Here is a 20,035-nt window from a genome sequence, read left to right on the forward strand (position 1 = left end):
GGGCCTCCGTGTGTAACTTAGGGTTAACATAAAGGGTTTCCACTCAGCCTTGTTCAAACAAACTAGTTCCAAAATGGCAGCACCTATTACTTAATAGAAACTAAAATATCAAAAATATAATTAGTGCGCCAACGGTCAAATAACTTCTATACATATAAAATAAAAATGTATAAAAATACAAACATATAATATAGTGACAAAACTGGAACCATATGTGACCAGATCAATCAGTGGTGGTCAATTAATGATGTCTTAACAGTATACTCCTTGTCGATAAGGGGTACTGGCATTAATATACAAAGTAATGGTCATAATATAGACACAATGATATAGTGAGATAGTCCCAAAGGCAAAGTTCTAATGGATACAAATGTAGTAGGCGTGATATCCAAATCACAGGAGGCAAGCAACTTCTTCAAACGATCCCTGTTGGTGACCCAGGGGAAGAGACTATATAGAAAAAGAAATAAAAGAAGCTGCCAACATAGTGCGGTTACCAGTGGGATGGGACACGCAGAGCACGTAATACCATATACTCACAGGATATAAGACACTTGAAAAGTGTCACAAGTGCCTCCTGGACCCTCAGAGTCGTCCAGCTAACTCCCACTCCACTGTGGTAGTAAGATTCTCCTTGTCTTTGCCGATTATGGTGGCTCAGCTGATGGTCTCGGCTGCAGACTGTATTCCAAAGGGACAGACTTTCAGGTCCACTCAGATCAGGATATACAGATACGGTCCGTGCTCTCCGGATAGGAGACAAACAGCAAGGCTAATTAAAAGCGGATGATGTGGTGGCAAAATCATATATTACCAATGGTAATGAAAATAAAAGTTTGTGGCTACAATCTTAAAATGAATAAGACTTTAATGGCACAACGTTTCTCGGTCTGTACGTGACCGTTTCCTCAGGTGCATAAGTGTATCACTTATGCACCTGAGGACCGTTTCCTCAGGTGCATAAGTGTATCACTTATGCACCTGAGGAAACGGTCACGTACAGACCGAGAAACGTTGTGCCATTAAAGTCTTATTCATTTTAAGATTGTAGCCACGAACTTTTATTTTCATTACCATTGGTAATATATGATTTTGCCACCACATCATCCGCTTTTAATTAGCCTTGCTGTTTGTCTCCTATCCGGAGAGCACGGACCGTATCTGTATATCCTGATCTGAGTGGACCTGAAAGTCTGTCCCTTTGGAATACAGTCTGCAGCTGAGACCATCAGCTGAGCCACCATAATCGGCAAAGACGAGGAGAATCTTACTACCACAGTGGAGTGGGAGTTAGCTGGACGACTCTGAGGGTCCAGGAGGCACTTGTGACACTTTTCAAGTGTCTTATATCCTGTGAGTATATGGTATTACGTGCTCTGCGTGTCCCATCCCACTGGTAACCGCACTATGTTGGCGCCTTCTTTTATCTCTTTTTCTTAATAGAAACTAAACCTTTACACTTATATTTTCAATATTTAAACAACTAATATAATTGTAAACCATACATCTACATAATATTATGATGCTAATCTTTGCTTTGAATACATCATTATGTCTAGCATGTATTTACTGTTAAACATCCCTTTAAGTAACATTTTTTTAAAAGTTCTCTTGCATAAAATATGATTTTAAATGAAATGTATTAATGATTACAGGAACAAAAGCAAAAATAATTTATTATGCTAGAGATAAAAGCCTGAGACTAAAATGAGATACACAACATCTCATGCTTTTTGATTCCATAATGTAATATCTGTGGTCAAATACAGAATTGGAAGCAAAAAGCATGAGATGTTGTATATCTAATTTGCATATATTACCCAGAGTTCTCTGGTGCACTGGTAACAATGTATACAGAATATGTCTGTGAATAAGTAACCTGGGGATACTTTCCTGATTAGCTTAAACGATTTTAGAAATTACAGGAACCAAATTCCAACCCTTAAGAACTACTGAGAGGCTAAGAATTGAGAAAACACATTTTTTCAGGGACATAAAGTCAACATTAAATTGCCATTCTGATAGAGCGCAGCATTAAAGCATTCAAAAAAAGAAATTTTAAACTTCTCTTTTGCTCTGCTGCCATTTAGTGTTCAAGAAATATTCACGCTCCTGAGCCTACCTCTGTATGCTCTCATAGAAAGTAAATAATATAACTGTGTTGGTTATGCAAAGCTGAGGAATGGGTAATAAAGGGATTATCTATCTTTTTAAACAATAACAATTCTATTGTAGACTGTCCCTTTAAATGTGTTTACATTAAATAATAATCATCATTGCATGTATTTAGGATACCTCTTGTGGTATGTTCCAGGCCATATAAACATGGCTCTTGAATTCATCCATCCAGACTTCTGCCATTCTTAGAGCATTCCTCCGCACATGCGTTGTGAGGTCTTCTGTGTACGGCTTGTGAGCTCTTTCAATATGGGCAACTCTAGAGCAAGGCAAGACCTCAACGCTTCCTCCACATTGCCACACCTTAAAAACAAAAGTCACATTGCATTAGCCAAGTTATATTCATTTAAAGGGACATAAAACATGTTGGTATAGAGACAAACTATATTATGTACTTTAATTACTTTACCTGCAAATTTATACTGCAGTGCCTCGCCATTAACCCTTTCTTTTTAGTTTCTGAATTGTAAAGCTCTAACTCCCCCCACACAATTCCTTTTATGGCTGTATCTATATCTATTGTTGCTTTGGTAGAATACAAAAGTGAATAGGGATTATCTGCTGGAGCATGCCTAGAAGCTGTGAGCTCAGATGAAATACAATGCCTGTGTCTAAACACTGATAAGTGTGGGTGTAGTTAGCTGCTTAAAGGGACAGTCTACACCAGAATTTTTATTGTTTAAAAATATAGACAATCCCTTTATTACCCATTCCCTAGTTTTGCACAACCATCACAGTTATATAAATACACTTTTTACCTCTGTGATTACCTTGTATCTAATCCTCTGCAAACAAAGCAAAATTGGTGATAAAAGTACATTTAAAAATTATTTAAAATTACATTCTCTATCTGAATCATGGAGTTTATTTTGGACTAGACTGTCCCTTTAACTGTCCCTTACTAGCTTAGCTATGTAATTCATTATGCTTATTTTTGAAAATTATTTTAAAATACTTGATAGCAATTTTGAAAAAAATTTTTATGCAAACTATTAATTAGCCCTTTTAGGATATGAACAAATTTCCACCTGTTTTATGTCCCTTTAACTGGACATGATTCTGTTAGAAGTAAAGTTTAAAACGTTACTGGCCTCCTATGTCTTAGTGTTTCTCCATGAGAATACTGAGGTATGCCAATATTGTGAACATGTCTTGACCACTAAATGAACAATATTGTGACAAACATTGTTGCCATATAGAACTCAATACTTTTGCATAGTCTAATAGAAAGGGGCTAGTCTGCAACAAATTATACTAAGAGAAAGTGCTGAATTTGACAACAGAATTAGAAAGTTTTTCTTTAAGAGTCATAATAATGAGAACAATTACATAATCTATTTTGTTAAAACATGTAAATTGAACACTAGTGATGCCCCAACTATGTTTTTAACTCCTGCAAAGGGGTTAAACACATAGTTAAAGTACCACTCGGGCAAAGTGGTGTTCTGCCGCTCCTCAGTGGTACTTTAACTATGCGTATAGCCCTTTTGCAGGTGTTAGTTGGGATGTCACTAGTGTTAAACTGCCACTGGCCCAATTGGCAGCTCTAGCCTAAATTACCCAGCTGTGAGACTAGTACTGCTGATCGGGCAATAATTTTCCTCTTGAAACCAGCAGTACTCTGCAGCTCCTGAGCGGTTATTTAACTATGTGTTTAACACCTCTGCAGGGATTAAAAACATATATAGTTGAGATGTCACTAGTGCTAAATGCACATGCTTTAAAAAAATAAATCATTAATATGGCCCTTTAAAGAAACACTTTCTAATCTGTACCTCTCTATTATGGTATGCTGAGCTAAATCCCTGCCAGTCTTTAGGTTTTGGGGAAACAGGGGTGGCCATGTCTCTTTTTATAATAGGAGCTGTGCGCGATGACAGCAAACGAATCGTTCTGCATAAAGACCAGCCAGGAGTTTGAGTCTCACATGACAGCCCCTAGAAACACAACTGATTCCGTCTCCTTGCAGCGCCGAATTTGACAGTAATTTATGAGCGTTCTGAGCGATTATAGCAGAGGAGGAAGGTGAATCAGGAGTGTTTATTGAGTAGTTTTCAACGCACCATGGTTTATTTTATGTGACAGCTTCTATTTAACGTGGCAAGAAATGTGTCAATATCCTGTTAATGATTTACTGTACTTATTACTGACTGCATGTAAACTTTCACTAGAATCAAAGTGTATGCATCATTACCAAAGTGTTATCCACTGCTTCTCTACAGATCAGCAGCTGCCCTTTTTACAGGGACAAATCTCGGAATATTAAAGGGACAGTCTACACTAGAATTTTTATTGTTTAAAAAGATAGATAATCCCTTTATTTACTATTCCCCAGTTTTGCATAACCAACACTCTTATATTAAAACACTTTTTACCTCCATGATTACCTTGTATCAAAGTCTCTGCAGGCTGCCCCCTTATTTTAGTTCTTTTGACAGACTTGCATTTTAGCCAAACAGTGTTGACTCCTAGGTAACTTCATGAGCGTGAGCACAAAGTTATCTATATGGCATACATGAACTACGCCCTCTTGTGGTGAAAAAAATGTCAAAATGCATTCAGATAAGAGGCGGCCTTCGCAGGCTAAGAAATTAGCATATAAGCCTACCTAGGTTTAGCTTTTAACTAAGAATACCAAGAGAACAAAGCAAAATTGATGATAAAAATAAATGGGAAATTTGTTTAAAATTACATGTCCTATCTGAAAGTTTATTTTTGGCTAGATTGTCCCTTTAAACACCACTGCAGGTAAGCTGCATCTGCAGTCCTACAATCATAGACTGTCCTTCCCATATCCCCCAAACACGATATTGAATTAGAAACAGAGCAATAACGTGCATCTGACAGGTTGGGGTTTAGGATGGGGCACATGACACTTAAATAATATTTGCCTGAGCCAAAACAAGTTAAAATTCTATTCTAATCTAATATTTTTAGGAGTATTTTTTTCTGCCAAATATAATGTTGTTTAGATTCTTCTTCATATTCATAGGAAAAGATGGTTTGATTATATTTGCTTATCTCAGACAACCAGAGTGAATGTAAAGTGAAACATCTTCCAATAACGAATATCATATGGAGCGAGGGGCCTTTTAATGATTGCCCAGTGATGTACTTTGCTTAGATAAAGCTTTGAATATTTATCATTTTAGATTTATTGTATCAAGGCTACAGCTTTTATTGACATTCCAAACAGTGATAATTGTGTCAAACTTTTTATTAAAATGCCATGATACTGAAGAAAAGTCTAGTAGAGAAGGGGTTAAAGGAATACTCAATTAAAAAATACATTTTCATTATTCAGATAGAGCATGCAATTGTAAACAACTTCCCAATTCACTTTTATTATCACAATGTGCGCATTCTTTTATAGGCACACTTTTTGAAGCACCATCTCCTACTGAGCATGTGCAAGAGTTCCCAATATATTCACTTTGTGATTGGCTAATGGCTGTCACATGATACAGGGGAAGGAACATTTAACTAACTTTCAAATTTGACAGAAAAAAAAGGTGCTATTGCATTGTCTTTTTGGTATACATTTGTGGATTTTGCAATTTTACTGATTGTAATGGTCATTTGCGTAGTGACACTGAAAAGTAGCTATTATTGTTGTCACAAGGTATTGTCTTCCTGCTGGCTGTATGTTCCAGACAAGTTGGAAATTCAAACAGTGCCATGTTACTGGAACTACTTTGTACCTTCAACATTTCAAAATGGTAACATAAATTGTAACAATAGTGGGGTTAGGGAAGAAAGAGGGGGTTTGTGACATTAAAGTCAAGTGTAGAATTATACACTAGGTTAATCAAATATAGAGATGGGTTAAAAATACACTTTATCGACATATATGCTGGATAAACGTTACCAAAGGAAAAGATGCTGCCATAGGTATTGAGAAATGGGTATAATCACCTCCAAACTTCTTACTGTAATAGACCTTAATGGCCAGCAGTCGCCTATTGATAATCACACAAGTAAAAAGGTGCTAGAGTGGGCTATTTGAGGATGGGAATGATCACTTCCACAACTCTAAAATTCTGCAGCCTCTACTGCATAGCACCTTAAGGTTAAAAATGGAAAATAAGGGCTAGTGAACCCGGTGTGCGTGTATAGTCACTTGAGTAACTTGCAGTAGAGGCTGCAGAATTTTAGAGTTGTGGAAGTGATCATTCCCATCCTCAAATAGCCCACTCTAGCACCTTTTTACTTGTGTGATTATCAATAGGCGACTGCTGGCCATTAAGGTCTATTACAGTAAAACGTTTGGAGGTGATTATACCCATTTCTCAATACCTATGGCAGCATCTTTTCCTTTGGTAACATTTATCCAGCATATATGTCAATAAAGAGTATTTTTAACCCATCTCTATATTTGATAAATTGTAACAAAGCTTTTGTTGAAAAATGCAAAAAAAAAAATAGATTGATAGTTAAATTAAAATGAAACAAATGACTTTAGAGCATGCCAGTTCCCACTGATCCTAGTGTACTGTGCCTATAGCTTTACACACTTTCACATTCTATTTTATAGCTGTATGAACATTTCCGGTATTAAAGGGCATGAAACCTAACATTTTTCTTTCATGACTCAGATAGAGCATGCAATTTTCAATAACTTTCTATTTTACTTCTGTTATCAAATTTTCTTTGCTTTTTTATGTTTTGTTGAAAAACAGGGGCATGTGCTTGGGGGGCGGCCCATTTCTGAAGCCCTATATGGAAGCAGTTTTGCTAGAATGTTATTCATTTGCAAGATCACTAATTCCTGCCATAAAGTGCTCCAGACATCTACCTGGGTATCTCTTCAATATGAAATACCATGGGAATTAAGTAAATTTGATAAACTTTTTAAAAAACTGTATGCTCTGTCTGAATCACAAGAACATTTTTGGGTTTCATATCCCTTTAATCATAACATTCCCCCCATTTTCATTTAATGTCCAGTACCTAAGTAGTTTTAAAGGAAAATTAGCATCTCAGAGTATGTTGCTTAGCAACTCTAATCTTATGGAATAGTGGACTTGGTTTGTGCATGCACCTTACCCTGTGATTAATTCAGCTGCAATAGACTCGCAAGAATATTTATAATAAAATATTGTATAAACAATTCAACTAATTCATCTGATTCCTTTGTTTAGTTTATATATTTAAGTTTATTTTTCTTCATGGTTTTGATACAATATCTGCCCATTTTGTAATACTAAAAAGATGACTGAGCGCAATAGAAACCCAAATGGCACAATACAACAGGTAAGTTTAAAGGGACAGTAAAGTAAAAAAAAATTAACTTTTTTTATTCAGACTGAGCATACCATTTTAAACAACTTTCCAATGTACTCCTATCATCTAATTTGCTTTGTTCTTATGGTATCCTTTGTTGCAATGCATATCTAGGTTGGGCCTGCACGTATATGCCTCTTTTTATTTGTTCATCAGAGCAGTTCAGTCAGCTTCCAGCAGTGCATTTCTGCCCCTTCAACAAAGGATACCAAGTGAATGAAGCAAGACTGATAATTGAAGTAAATTGAAAAGTTGTTTAAAATGTTATGCTCTATTTGAGGTTTTATGTCCCTTTAATAGCCTATATACATATATACTATACACAGTGCCTGCCAGTACATCTTTAAATCCGATGTGTGACATCAGCACCCAGGACCACTGCTTGCTCTTCCAATACAGAGCACAACCTTTACACTTTTCCAAACCTGCTCTGGTTGATTTCTTATCTTGTACTAGTTGTAAAGGGCATTTGACCATTTACACCTAGAGGAAGCCATTAAAGATAGCATAAAATAAACTGAAAGTTGGGCTCATTGTAAACGGGACGCAAATGGTGGTTATTCAGGTCCCAAGTAAACTGGAACTGAAAGGGACCTTCAGCTGACATAATTTGGCCAATGCAAAACAAAAAATCAGACAGATGTATAAACTGCTGGCTGTAGTTTTAACAGCTATCAGCCAGCAAAAAATGTAAACTCTGCAAATTAGTTAAACGCATAAGTAATGTTCTGTTCAGGAGCCATAAGCATTGCATAGCTGCCATTCACTGGTTGTTTCGTATTGTGCAGCTCCCATGAGGGACTTTATCTACTGTATATGCTTTGTGGGGATACAAACCCTCCACAAAAATACTGGACAACCTGTAAACCTGTTAATGGGCAAAAGTGGTAGGTGGGTCACATAATGGCCCCAAAGCTCTACCTTAAGCTCCACCCACTTTTTATTGTCATGGCTGCCAGTAACACACACTACAGTGATTTGACCCCTTCCCAACACCTTGACTGCCAGTTGCACACACAGAGCAATGCTTTTAATACCAACCATAGTTGCCAGTAAAAAAAAAATGAGTAGATAGTTTAGCCCAGCGACTACATTTTTTTCTGCTCTATTTACATATTTGAAAGGCATACAAGAATAAGAGGCCTTTAAAATGTAGCTGCCACTCAGGGGACTTTAAAAAAAAAATGGACATTTAAGTGTCCAGTAATTTTGTAGAGATGTTACGGGACAGCCTGCTGAAATACTGGACTGTCCGGTTAAATATGAGACACTTGGCAATCCTATAAAATGACATGCTCTAACAAATTAGAACACGAACGCTTTGCATCGGACTGTCCATTCAAATAAAAAGAAGATGCACCTAATAACAGAAATTACCTATTGAGGATAAAACTGCTATTCATTTACAATAAAAGGGCTTTAGTAGTGAGAATATATGGCACAATTTAGTCATTAGAAATTGTGACATTTAGGAAAATGAATTGATTTATCTGTTGCTGCAGGGTCTTAGTCACAGACATGTTGGCAAAAAAAGTAATACATTTGCATAATAGATTGTATGTGACTGCTCAGTCACCCTACGTGCTACGCAGTCAAAACCAAGTTATCAGAGAAATTAATGACAATATTGATCACTCGCCAAGATGAAAATCCCATATAATGCAGGCACCCATGCTGCTGTCCTCTGGATACAGATTACCGCACAAAGAAAACAAATTATTCTTTGATTACCATCTGGTGCGTAAATTATTCATCTCTTACCAAAGAACTAACAAAAAAGAAGACAGCAGATTTATTGCAAACATATTGCATTCTATTGCGTGTGTCATGTCAGTCGTTACAAGATTCATTTTTAATTAAATACACATTTTTTTGTTGTTGTAGCTGCACGAGTATTTAAAGAATCAATTAGTGTGCTTCAGGTATATGTAAATTAATGCCAACTCGTTATGGCATTGAATTCTTAAAGTGATTGCTCGTGTGCATTTAGAAATCACATAATATATTTAATTGGTATTCTCTCTCAACTACACAAAAGGAGATGTAACTCTATGCATGCTCTCACTTAAAGGGACAGTGAGCACTGTGAAATTGTAATGTAAGATGCTTTATTTATAATTAGTTTTGCATAATTTTCCAGACATTTAAAGGGATACTAAATCCAATTTTTTTCTTTCTTTCGTGATTCAGATAGAGCATGCAATTTTAAGCAACTTTCTAATGTACTCCAATTATCAACTTTTCTTCGTTCTCTTGATATCTTTATTTAAAAAGCAGGAATGTGATGCATAGGAGCCAGCCCATTTTTGGTTGAGAACCTGGGTTATGCTTGCTTATTGGTGGGTAAATGTAAGCTTCCAATAAGATAGCACTATCCATGGTGCTGAACCTAAAATCTGCTGGCTAATAAGATTTATATTCCTGCTTTTGAAAAAAAGATAGCAAGAGAACAAAGAACATTTGATAATAGGAGTAAATAAGAAAGTTGCATAAAATGTGATGCCTTATCTGAATCATGAAAGAAAAAATGTGGTTTCAGTGTCCCTTTAAATCTGGAAACTGTGGATTTTCCAGGTCTGAAAACTGAAACAGCACATGACACAAGCCTGTCGTGTGTACCGATTGGCTCCTCCAAAAAAAGGTGAAACTTTATATTTTCTTTTTTTTTTTACATTTTCAAAGCCTAATGAATGGATTTACTTGTTTAAAAGAGTTTCAAAATTCAAAAGACGTTTAGTAGTTTTGGTGTGAAAATGATGAAAGCTTTTAAAGTGCCAAATGGGGCATTTTGCTTCCCTTTAAATGTAATCACTCTGAGCTTGTATAGATGCAAATGAACAGACACAAAACCTACTGACCAGGGTCAGAATGACAAACCATGAGGTACCCAGGCAAAAACATGTCACAGCCCCCTTTGTCCCACCACAATCATTCTAAACCACTGGTTTTCAAACCTGTCCTCAGACCTCCCCAACAGGCCAGGTTTTCAGGATTACCTTAGATGAGAGCAGGTAAAATATCCATGTTTACTAATCAGCTGATTATTTCACCTGTGCTCCAGTTCAGATAACCTCAAACTGTGGCCTGAGGACAGGTTTGAAAACCAGTGTACTAAACCAACCCATGTTCCAGCTCTACATATAAAATACTGGCAGAGTCATTCAAAGATGGACACCACCAGTAAACTGCAAATGAACAGGTGTATCTGACAGGGGTTATACTTGAATGGTTACTGTCAGATTGATGGGAATTAGAAAACTTGCACTTGCATTTCACATCAAGGGGTCAAACAGATGACAGGCACATGCAGAGCCCTTGGTCAGTGAATGACAGGTAAGCCTGTCCTGGATACTTGCGGATTCTTGGTAGTTCATATCAGTGACGTGCAGTGACGTCAGAGGCTGGTGAGGCAGTGGCTAGGATATGCCTTCATTCTTTAGATATCCTTTGTTGAAGAAATAGCAATGCACATGGGTGAGCCAATCACATGAGGTATCTATGTGCAGCCACCAATCAGCAGCTACTGAGCATATTTAGATATGATTTTCAACAAAGGACATCAAAAGAATGAAGAAAATTAGATATTAGATGTAAATTGGAAAGTTATTTAAATTTGCATATGGGTTTCATATGGGTTTCATGTCCCTTTAAATGGTGTCTTGGAAAACTGGTCAACTTAGTAAACATCTGATTTTAGTTTAAAGGATTGTAACAGAAACTCTTGCCAGATAACACAATGCTTGCTCTGATTATGAGATCTAGAAATCCATTCCCATTAAAATATGTTTAAAACATACTTTTTACTTTAATGCTGCAAATTATGCTTATAGATTCTTTCATTACATAAGGGATGAGAGTCAGAGGGGGAGGAAGAGAGACAGAGAGAGAAAGAGACCATGGGGGAGAACAACACATAAGGAGAGAGATGGATAGATAGATAGATAGATAGATAGATAGAGAGACACACACACACACAAGGGGGGGGGGGGGAGAGGGACCACTGCATTTTTAAGTAATAAAACAGCAGAGCTACAGAGAGTTCAGAAAATGAGTCTATAATTTAGTGTGAAGTACAGAGGCAAGCTGCTAAGTTAGTGGGTGTAAAGTTTGAGTAAACAAAATACAAAAACGACCCTGCTGTAAAAGAGTAAAAAAACACTAAACCACATTCATTAAATTATCATTTTCACTAACAGAATCCCTTTCAGTAAAATCTTACTTTAATAAGATGTGGCTGAAACACTGCAGTGCTCTCTGTGCCTCTTTTCCTGCTCTGTAAGGATTCAGGAAGTGACAGTGGCACATTCCACTGCACTTAGAGGGGAAGAACAGAACTCTCTTTTTCACTTTAGCAAAGTTAGCAGGTTCACAGGACAGCAACAAAATATATGAAAGTAGTTTTTTTTCCGTTTTTGTTTTGTTTTATATGATTTAACATCCAGCCCCAACCCTATGTTCCACTTACTAATGCCTCTCGCTGGATTGGTTCAGCCCAAATAGGACTGCCTCAAATAAGCAGTTAATGGGCCATGCAATGATCTTAACCACTTGCATCCAGTAGATGGCGCAGCATGTTGTGTAATGGTGGGCAGACCTGCTTGTGCCTCTCCATTGCACAACATGTAGCTGTGAGAAAAAAAAATGCTGGGGGAAAAAAAATTACAATTTTTTTTTTAAAGCCAATAAAAAAATATATATATTTTTTCCCATATGAGAGGTGAAGCACTGCCTCACCTGCCTCTAGTGACTGCACATCACTGGTTCATATAAACAAGACAAGTTACCACAGCTTCACAAAACCTGAGAAAAGCTTTTCTAGGAAGTATTTTTCTAAATACACAGATATTGCAAAAAGTGTATTAAAAAAAAAAAAGCACCCAAACTAGAACTTTATACAGTATTTATTTATGCTCAAAAATTTCTCTGGCTCCTATTTGAACAGGATTTTTTATTTTGCACAAGTGTACTGTGTGCTTATCTGAACTGGAGTTTAGTGTCAATAGCAAGCAAAAATGTTCTCTACAATTATGTTTGTAGTAGAAATACAACAGTAGACTACAAAGTAAATATAATTATATTCTCCAATTTACCTTGTGCGCTTTGTATCCTTTGTTGAAAAGCAGGTAGGCAGGCTTAGGAGCACAACTATACAACAGTTTTGTAAGAATATTAGATTGTGAAAACACTGCCAAAAGCATTCATGCAATTTAATTTCATATATTTTTACAGACACATGAATGCTACCTTATCTTAGTATGCTCTTCAACATAGAATATCATGAGAATAAAGTAAATTTGATAATGCTTTTTTGTTTTTTTAATTGCACGTTCTATCTGGATCATGGAATAAAACATTTGTGTTTCATATCCCTTTAAACTTTCATGAAAAACAAGAACTTTATGTCAGAAGTGTGCACGTGTCTTCATCACTATATAGCCCCATGCACATTCCTGAGCCTACCGCAGTAAGACATATATTTGCTAAAAGAAGTCAGTTAAAAAGTATTTTCAAAAAATTTAATTTTGATGCCCATGTCCCTTTAACGTTAATAATTTGATAGCAAAACTAACAATTTGTGAATAACTGATCCCTATGGGCAGATCACTCACTGGGGTCCATTTATCATTGTGCGGACGGACATGTCTGCCGCACATCAATAAATCGGCCTCTAGCAGGGGGTGTCAATCAGCCCGATCGTACATGATTGGGCGGATTGCTATTGGGCGGATTGCTATACGCCGCAGAAACAAGGAAAACAGGGGCAATTCGGTCCTTGTTAAATAGACCCCATTGACTGCATTGGGAGAAAGTAACAAGATTCCAAAAGAATGTTAACAAAATAAATAAAATGTGTTCATTTAGATTTAGCAGAGACATAAAATGACTTTAATGTGCCTCTAAGTTTAAATGGGAATTTTATTTCACCAATAAGCACATTTTCAAGTCATGCCACAATGTATTTTTCTCTCCTGATGCATAATGTTCTTAACCTGATGTAGCTACAAATAGTTTCCAAGCTGTCTGTGTTAAGCAAGTTCCAGATTGGAAGCTCTCGACTTCCAACAGAAGCTCAAAAAGCCATCTGTGGTGTGGGAAAAGTGCCACACTAACAGATTATACAGAGTGTGGGCACGGAGAGATACATTTAGTAATTGTAATGTGCTTTTTGCAGGATAAATATCAGGATTAGCCACATCAGACTTGCAAACACAATCGATAACCAACTCAACTTCATGGAAAAACAGAATACAATTTAATCACAAGGACAATAAAGGCTTTTCTGTTCTGTATGCTTATTTTAAGTCTACAGAGTCTATAATAAATTTATAAATGGAATCTTTAGCCCCCTATGCTTTTATGAGATTAGAACAGGAAACACACGTGACCGCTGTTTGCATTTTTTTTTTAAAAATATTACCTTTTGTGTATGTACTTTTTAGCATGTCATTGTTCAGTAAAAAAAGGACATACAATGTAGGAAATGCTTATATTGTTAGAGAATTTTATTTTTAAACTAGCAAAAGGGTTCAAAAGATAAATAGGTCAATAATTTGGTCAGTTACATTGCAGTTCCTGAGCCGGAAATGATGATTGGTGGATTCAAATATATCTCTCTCTTAATTGGCTCATGAGCCCTGTTCTTCCCAGGAGCAGCATAGTATTGAGAATGCATGCAGAGGGGCTAATTTAAAGTGTAATAAACATGGTATCCATTCTGAAATTGTGGGTATTAAAGGAAAAGTCTAGTCAAAATTAAACTTCCATGATTCAGATAGATCAGGCAATTTTAAGCAACTTTCTAATTTACTCCTAATATCAATTTGTTGTCATTCTCTTGGTATCTTTATTTCAAAAAGCAAGAATGCAAGCTTAGGAGCCAGACCATTTGTTCTTCAGCACCTGGGTAGCGCTTGCTGATTGGTGTCTAAATATAGCCACCAATCAGCAAGCGCTACCCAGGTGCTGAACCAAAAATGGGTGGACTCCTAAGCTTTCTATTATCAAATAACCTTTATTCTCTTGTTAAAGAGTAAACCTAGATAGGCTGATAGTAGCTCTGGAGCGTGCACATGTCTTTTGTAGTCTATGGCTGCAGTGTTAGCAACTCTGTATAACATTGCTATAAACATTGTTGCAAACACTGCTGCTGGATGGCTAAAGACACATGCACACTCCTGAGCTCACCTATGATTACTCTTTAACAAAGGATACCAAAAAGACCTAAACAAAATTAATAAGATAATTAATTTGGAAATTCATTTGTTTAATTGTACTTTCCGGTAACTTTACTGTTGCTTTAAACTCTGGTAAAGGCAGGGGTCAAGTAGAGCGGGAACGCATGGGAACGGAGTTCCTGCACTATTTTTGCAGGAGGAACTAAGTTCCCTCTGGACAGAGAACAGAAACATTTCAGTAAACACTGCTGCTGCTGGTGAGAGGAGCTGGAGCACAGTCTGGTTAGAGGGATAGTGCGACCCTCTAGTAATGGGCAGTAAAACTTCCTACAATACACTAAATGTAAGCCTGTCAGTGGTCCTGCTGTGTTTTTACCCCACAATCTGTGTAACACATGGCAAACAAGAAAGGTACTGCTAAAATCGTAATACTTTATTTCTCAGACATTAATAATGGCTTACATGATAACGTTACACAGACATGCCAGGCTGGTATGGTGCTTACATTGCTTTGTTGCTTGCTCTGGGGTTATTTAGCTCCCCTCAGCAGAAATAGGACTATTGCACCTTAAGTGGGTGAGACTCTGTGACAGAGGAGGATTCTCAAGCCCAAAAGAAACTATGGATACCTTGATTGGATTTAATTTGCTTTCATTAACCAAAGTGTATAGATTATATACATATAACTACAGTGTGTTTATATATAAAACAATATTAATTGTGAGGGGGTGGGTGTATTAGTGAGTTCCCACACTTTCTTTTGTAGGACATGACCCCTGGGTAAAGGGTTAAACATATAGTCAATGTAATACATTTGGTGTGCTTCTGTGTAATGCAACATTATGATATAGCCATCAACTGAAGGATACACAAGTATGCTGCCCGTGATTGGCTCACCAGTGCTTCCATTATCTGGAAAATGCACTGCATTACACTTTTTTTACTGACCTTGCAGCAAACTAACTTCATTGGTAATTTGTATTTGAATTAATTCCAATCCAACAAAAAATAAAAAGTATTTTTGTGCGTTTCCCCCCCCCCTCCCACAATAATTTGGGATTTATCTAATTCAACAGCTCTGACCTATAAAAACTCATCTTTTTCAAGTTTTTGCACATGCTCAGTTAATAAACAAGATTACTTCTATGTTTGAAAACATTCAAAAAAGTCAACGCTTACCTTTTAACTATGGACATCAGAAAGTTAATTTGTGATTTTCAATAAAGTGTTTGTACATGGAAAGAATTTTAAAATTATATGAAAATTTGTATTGCACACATGATTTGATATTATGGTTAGGTGAAAAAAAACACCATATAAAATAAACAAATATAATATAAACAATAACAGAAATTGCAGCCATCCTATATACTGCAGGATAGTCACTGGTCACTGAGCATTAACGTGCTACTAACTTCAGCACTTTGTGTCTAGACTGTTGTTTTTCCTAGGCGCTTCCACTTCCTATAATAGCACTTACAATTGACCAGGGCTAATCTAGTATGGCAAGAATTTCACAAACTAAATTCTGGCAAAGGTGGCATCCTATGATAGTGCCACATTTGTAGTCACTGAGCTCTTCAGTACAACCCATTGTACTTCCAATGTTTGTCTATGGAGATTGCATGGCTATGTGCTGGACTGTATGCACCTGTTAGCAACTGGTGTGGCTGAAACACCTGAACTCAATAATTAGTAGGGGTGTCCATATACTTTTGGCCATATCGTATATGCACATGTGTCCTATGTTATTTCCTAGGCAAAACAGTTAATTTATTAATATCAAAATCCTTAATTCTGTTTGCTCTAACTAATAATGTATTCATTATACAGCCATAACTACAACGTGCCCTGGACCTGCCCAAACCCCTCTTATGGCTCACCCAGCCCTGCCCATGGAATGCATTTGACTCCACAGTATCATCACAGTCCCATCCATACAACATTAAAAGCTCTGCCAACTAGTCTCCCTCACACAGCCTAAACCTCCCAGTTCCAAAAGAAGTTTAGAAAATGTGGGGACATATTTAATAATGCATTAACTGACTTACAAAAGTTAATGAAACAGTTGACATATAGCATTTTGTGTGTGTTTAACTAGTTTTTCATGTGATATTGTTAACAGAATCTGGCAGTATTTTTTAATACACCTATAATGGCTTAGGAAAAGCCAACATTCACCCAAGACAAATATAATGCATCCACACAAAATGCTCTGAAGAATCAAAGCAAGAACAAAAAATTTCTGAGAGGCCTTATCAAATTAAAATATTATTCGACAGACAGTACGATGATAGATAGATAGATAGATAGATAGATAGATAGATAGATAGATAGATAGATAATGGATATATATATATATATATATATATATAAAGATAGAGAGATTAATAGATGATAGATAGATAGATAGATAGATAGATAGATAGATAGATAGATAGATAGATAGATAGATAATGGATATATATATAGAGAGATTAATAGATGATAGATTGATAGATGATTGATAGATAGATAGATAGATAGATAGATAGATAGATAGATAGAATTCATGGATAGATGGATAGATAGATGGATGGATAGATAGAATGCATGGATATATAGATAAAAACAAGGTAAAATCTAAAAAAAATATATACTTCTTTTTCCTTCCTTCAAATCATATACCGTAAATGAATATTTAAAAAAGATATACATTAAAGCATTAGCAATTGCCACAAAGATATATTTGGAACAGAAGTATCGGACCTACTTTATATTTTACATCAATCTGAAGTCAGTTACTGACTTTGTGCGCAAACATACAGTACAATAATCTTTGCTGTCAACAAATTAGAAATGTACTGCTAAAAACTCTTTCCCACTAGAACGTCTAAATCTCACACATTATACACTGAGAATATTGAAATCTATGTAATTGCTCAGTTGCATCCGCTGAAAGGCGACAGCTTTAAAGTGCCAAATCTGTTGTTATGGCTGATAATCCCTTGCAAGAACAGGCAATAAACTGTTGTTTAGATAAGAGATGGAGATTCATTTGAGTTGAATATTTGGATGCTAAAATCCAGCAGTACAATTTGCATTTGTTTGAAAGGCCTTACTATTATTATTTTGTGTTCTACATATATTGTACTATGAGTGACACACACTCAGACTAAACACATTAATGCTTTAGAGAAATAAAAAATAAGTTTAACCCTTGTATGCCAGAGATTACAGAGACACATATATATGTAATGAGTTGCAGACTTGCAAACAGATTCCAATACATTATGTCTGGTGATAAACTAACTGCAATTTCTGCCAGGAATTCATATAAACAGTTTATGCTATTCGGCTTTTATATGGAGGATTTAGTACCGAGTATTCATTGTGCTCTATCTCAATTCCAAATTTTATGTACAGTCTGTAACAGAAAAAGAATGAGTAGTTTCATTATGATATAAAATTATAACACAGGCAGAGATGTGACTTGGACAAATATAAATGGGCGCTGTTTATTTGAAATTTACTAGAATATTGCAGACATGTTTACAAGAAAAGCACAATTGGACTAAAAAAAAAACTACTTAAAAAGAAGGGGTAAAGATCTGCACTAATTGGAACCACAACAAACAAACAAGAATTGAGGGCCACCTCTAAATCAATATACAATTTAGATTAATAGAAAAATAATACTTGATTGCACAAATTATTGCTAAAGAGTGGATGAGGGGGAAAGGGAACAGTGAAAATCAGTTATAAAAAAATATTATCAATAGTTTTACTAAACGCACAAAAACAAACAATATAAAAATGCAAATCATTTAAAAACACATCACATTTGAAAATCACATAAAAATATTTGATGCCTGATGCGAAATAGATACAAAATTGATAAGCAATTGATACAAAAACATAATTTATGTAAGAACTTACCTGATAAATTCATTTCTTTCATATTAGCAAGAGTCCATGAGCTAGTGACGTATGGGATATACATTCCTACCAGGAGGGGCAAAGTTTCCCAAACCTCAAAATGCCTATAAATACACCCCTCACCACACCCACAAATCAGTTTAACGAATAGCCAAGAAGTGGGGTGATAAGAAAAAAGTGCGAAAGCATAAAAAACAAGGAATTTGAATAATTGTGCTTTATACAAAAAAATCATAACCACCACAAAAAAAGGGTGGGCCTCATGGACTCTTGCTAATATGAAAGAAATGAATTTATCAGGTAAGTTCTTACATAAATTATGTTTTCTTTCATGTAATTAGCAAGAGTCCATGAGCTAGTGACGTATGGGATAATGACTACCCAAGATGTGGATCTTCCACGCAAGAGTCACTAGAGAGGGAGGGATAAAAATAAAGACAGCCAATTCCGCTGAAAAAAATCCACACCCAAAAATAAAGTTTAAATCTTATAAAGAAAAAAACTGAAAATATAAGCAGAAGATTCAAACTGAAACAGCTGCCTGAAGTACTTTTCTACCAAAGACAGCTTCAGAAGAAGAAAACACATCAAAATGGTAGAATTTAGTAAAAGTATGCAAAGAAGACCAAGTTGCTGCTTTGCAAATCTGATCTACCGAAGCTTCATTCCTAAACGCCCAGGAAGTAGAAACTGACCTAGTAGAATGAGCTGTAATCCTTTGAGGCGGAGTTTTACCCGACTCGACATAAGCATGATGAATTAAAGATTTCAACCAAGATGCCAAAGAAATGGCAGAGGCCTTCTGACCTTTCCTAGAACCGGAAAAGATAACAAATAAACTAGAAGTCTTTTGGAAATTCTTAGTAGCTTCAACATAATATTTCAAAGCTCTAACTACATCCAAAGAATGCAATGATTTCTCCTTAGAATTCTTAGGATTAGGACATAATGAAGGAACCACAATTTCTCTACTAATGTTGTTGGAATTCACAACCTTAGGTAAAAATTTAAAAGAAGTTCGCAACACCGCCTTATCCTGGTGAAAAATCAGAAAAGGAGACTCACAAGAAAGAGCAGATAATTCAGAAACTCTTCTGGCAGAAGAGATGGCCAAAAGGAACAAAACTTTCCAAGAAAGTAATTTAATGTCCAATGAATGCATAGGTTCAAAGGGAGGAGCTTGAAGAGCCCTCAGAACCAAATTCAAACTCCAAGGAGGAGAAATTGACTTAATGACAGGTTTTATACGAACCAAAGCTTGTACAAAACAATGAATATCAGGAAGATTAGCAATCTTTCTGTGAAAAAGAACAGAAAGAGCAGAGATTTGTCCTTTCAAGGAACTTGCAGACAAACCTTTATCCAAACCATCCTGAAGAAACTGTAAAATTCTCGGAATTCTAAAAGAATGCCAGGAAAAATGATGAGAAAGACACCAAGAAATATAAGTCTTCCAGACTCTATAATATATCTCCCTAGAT

At 36.1% G+C, this 20,035-nt stretch overlaps 1 protein-coding gene across 1 annotated transcript in view; it reads right to left on the minus strand.

Moving 5' to 3' along the window:
* GALNT18 (polypeptide N-acetylgalactosaminyltransferase 18) overlaps positions 1 to 20,035 on the minus strand; it is a 960,883-nt gene that overhangs the window by 106,764 nt on the left and 834,084 nt on the right. The window contains exon 7 of the mRNA XM_053720241.1: positions 2,296 to 2,481. Within this exon, the coding sequence (XP_053576216.1) occupies positions 2,296 to 2,481 (186 nt within the window). The remainder of the gene's footprint in view (positions 1 to 2,295; positions 2,482 to 20,035) is intronic.

Source organism: Bombina bombina, chromosome 7, assembly GCF_027579735.1.
Source record: "Bombina bombina isolate aBomBom1 chromosome 7, aBomBom1.pri, whole genome shotgun sequence".
In the NCBI taxonomy this organism is placed as follows: Eukaryota; Metazoa; Chordata; class Amphibia; order Anura; family Bombinatoridae; genus Bombina; species Bombina bombina.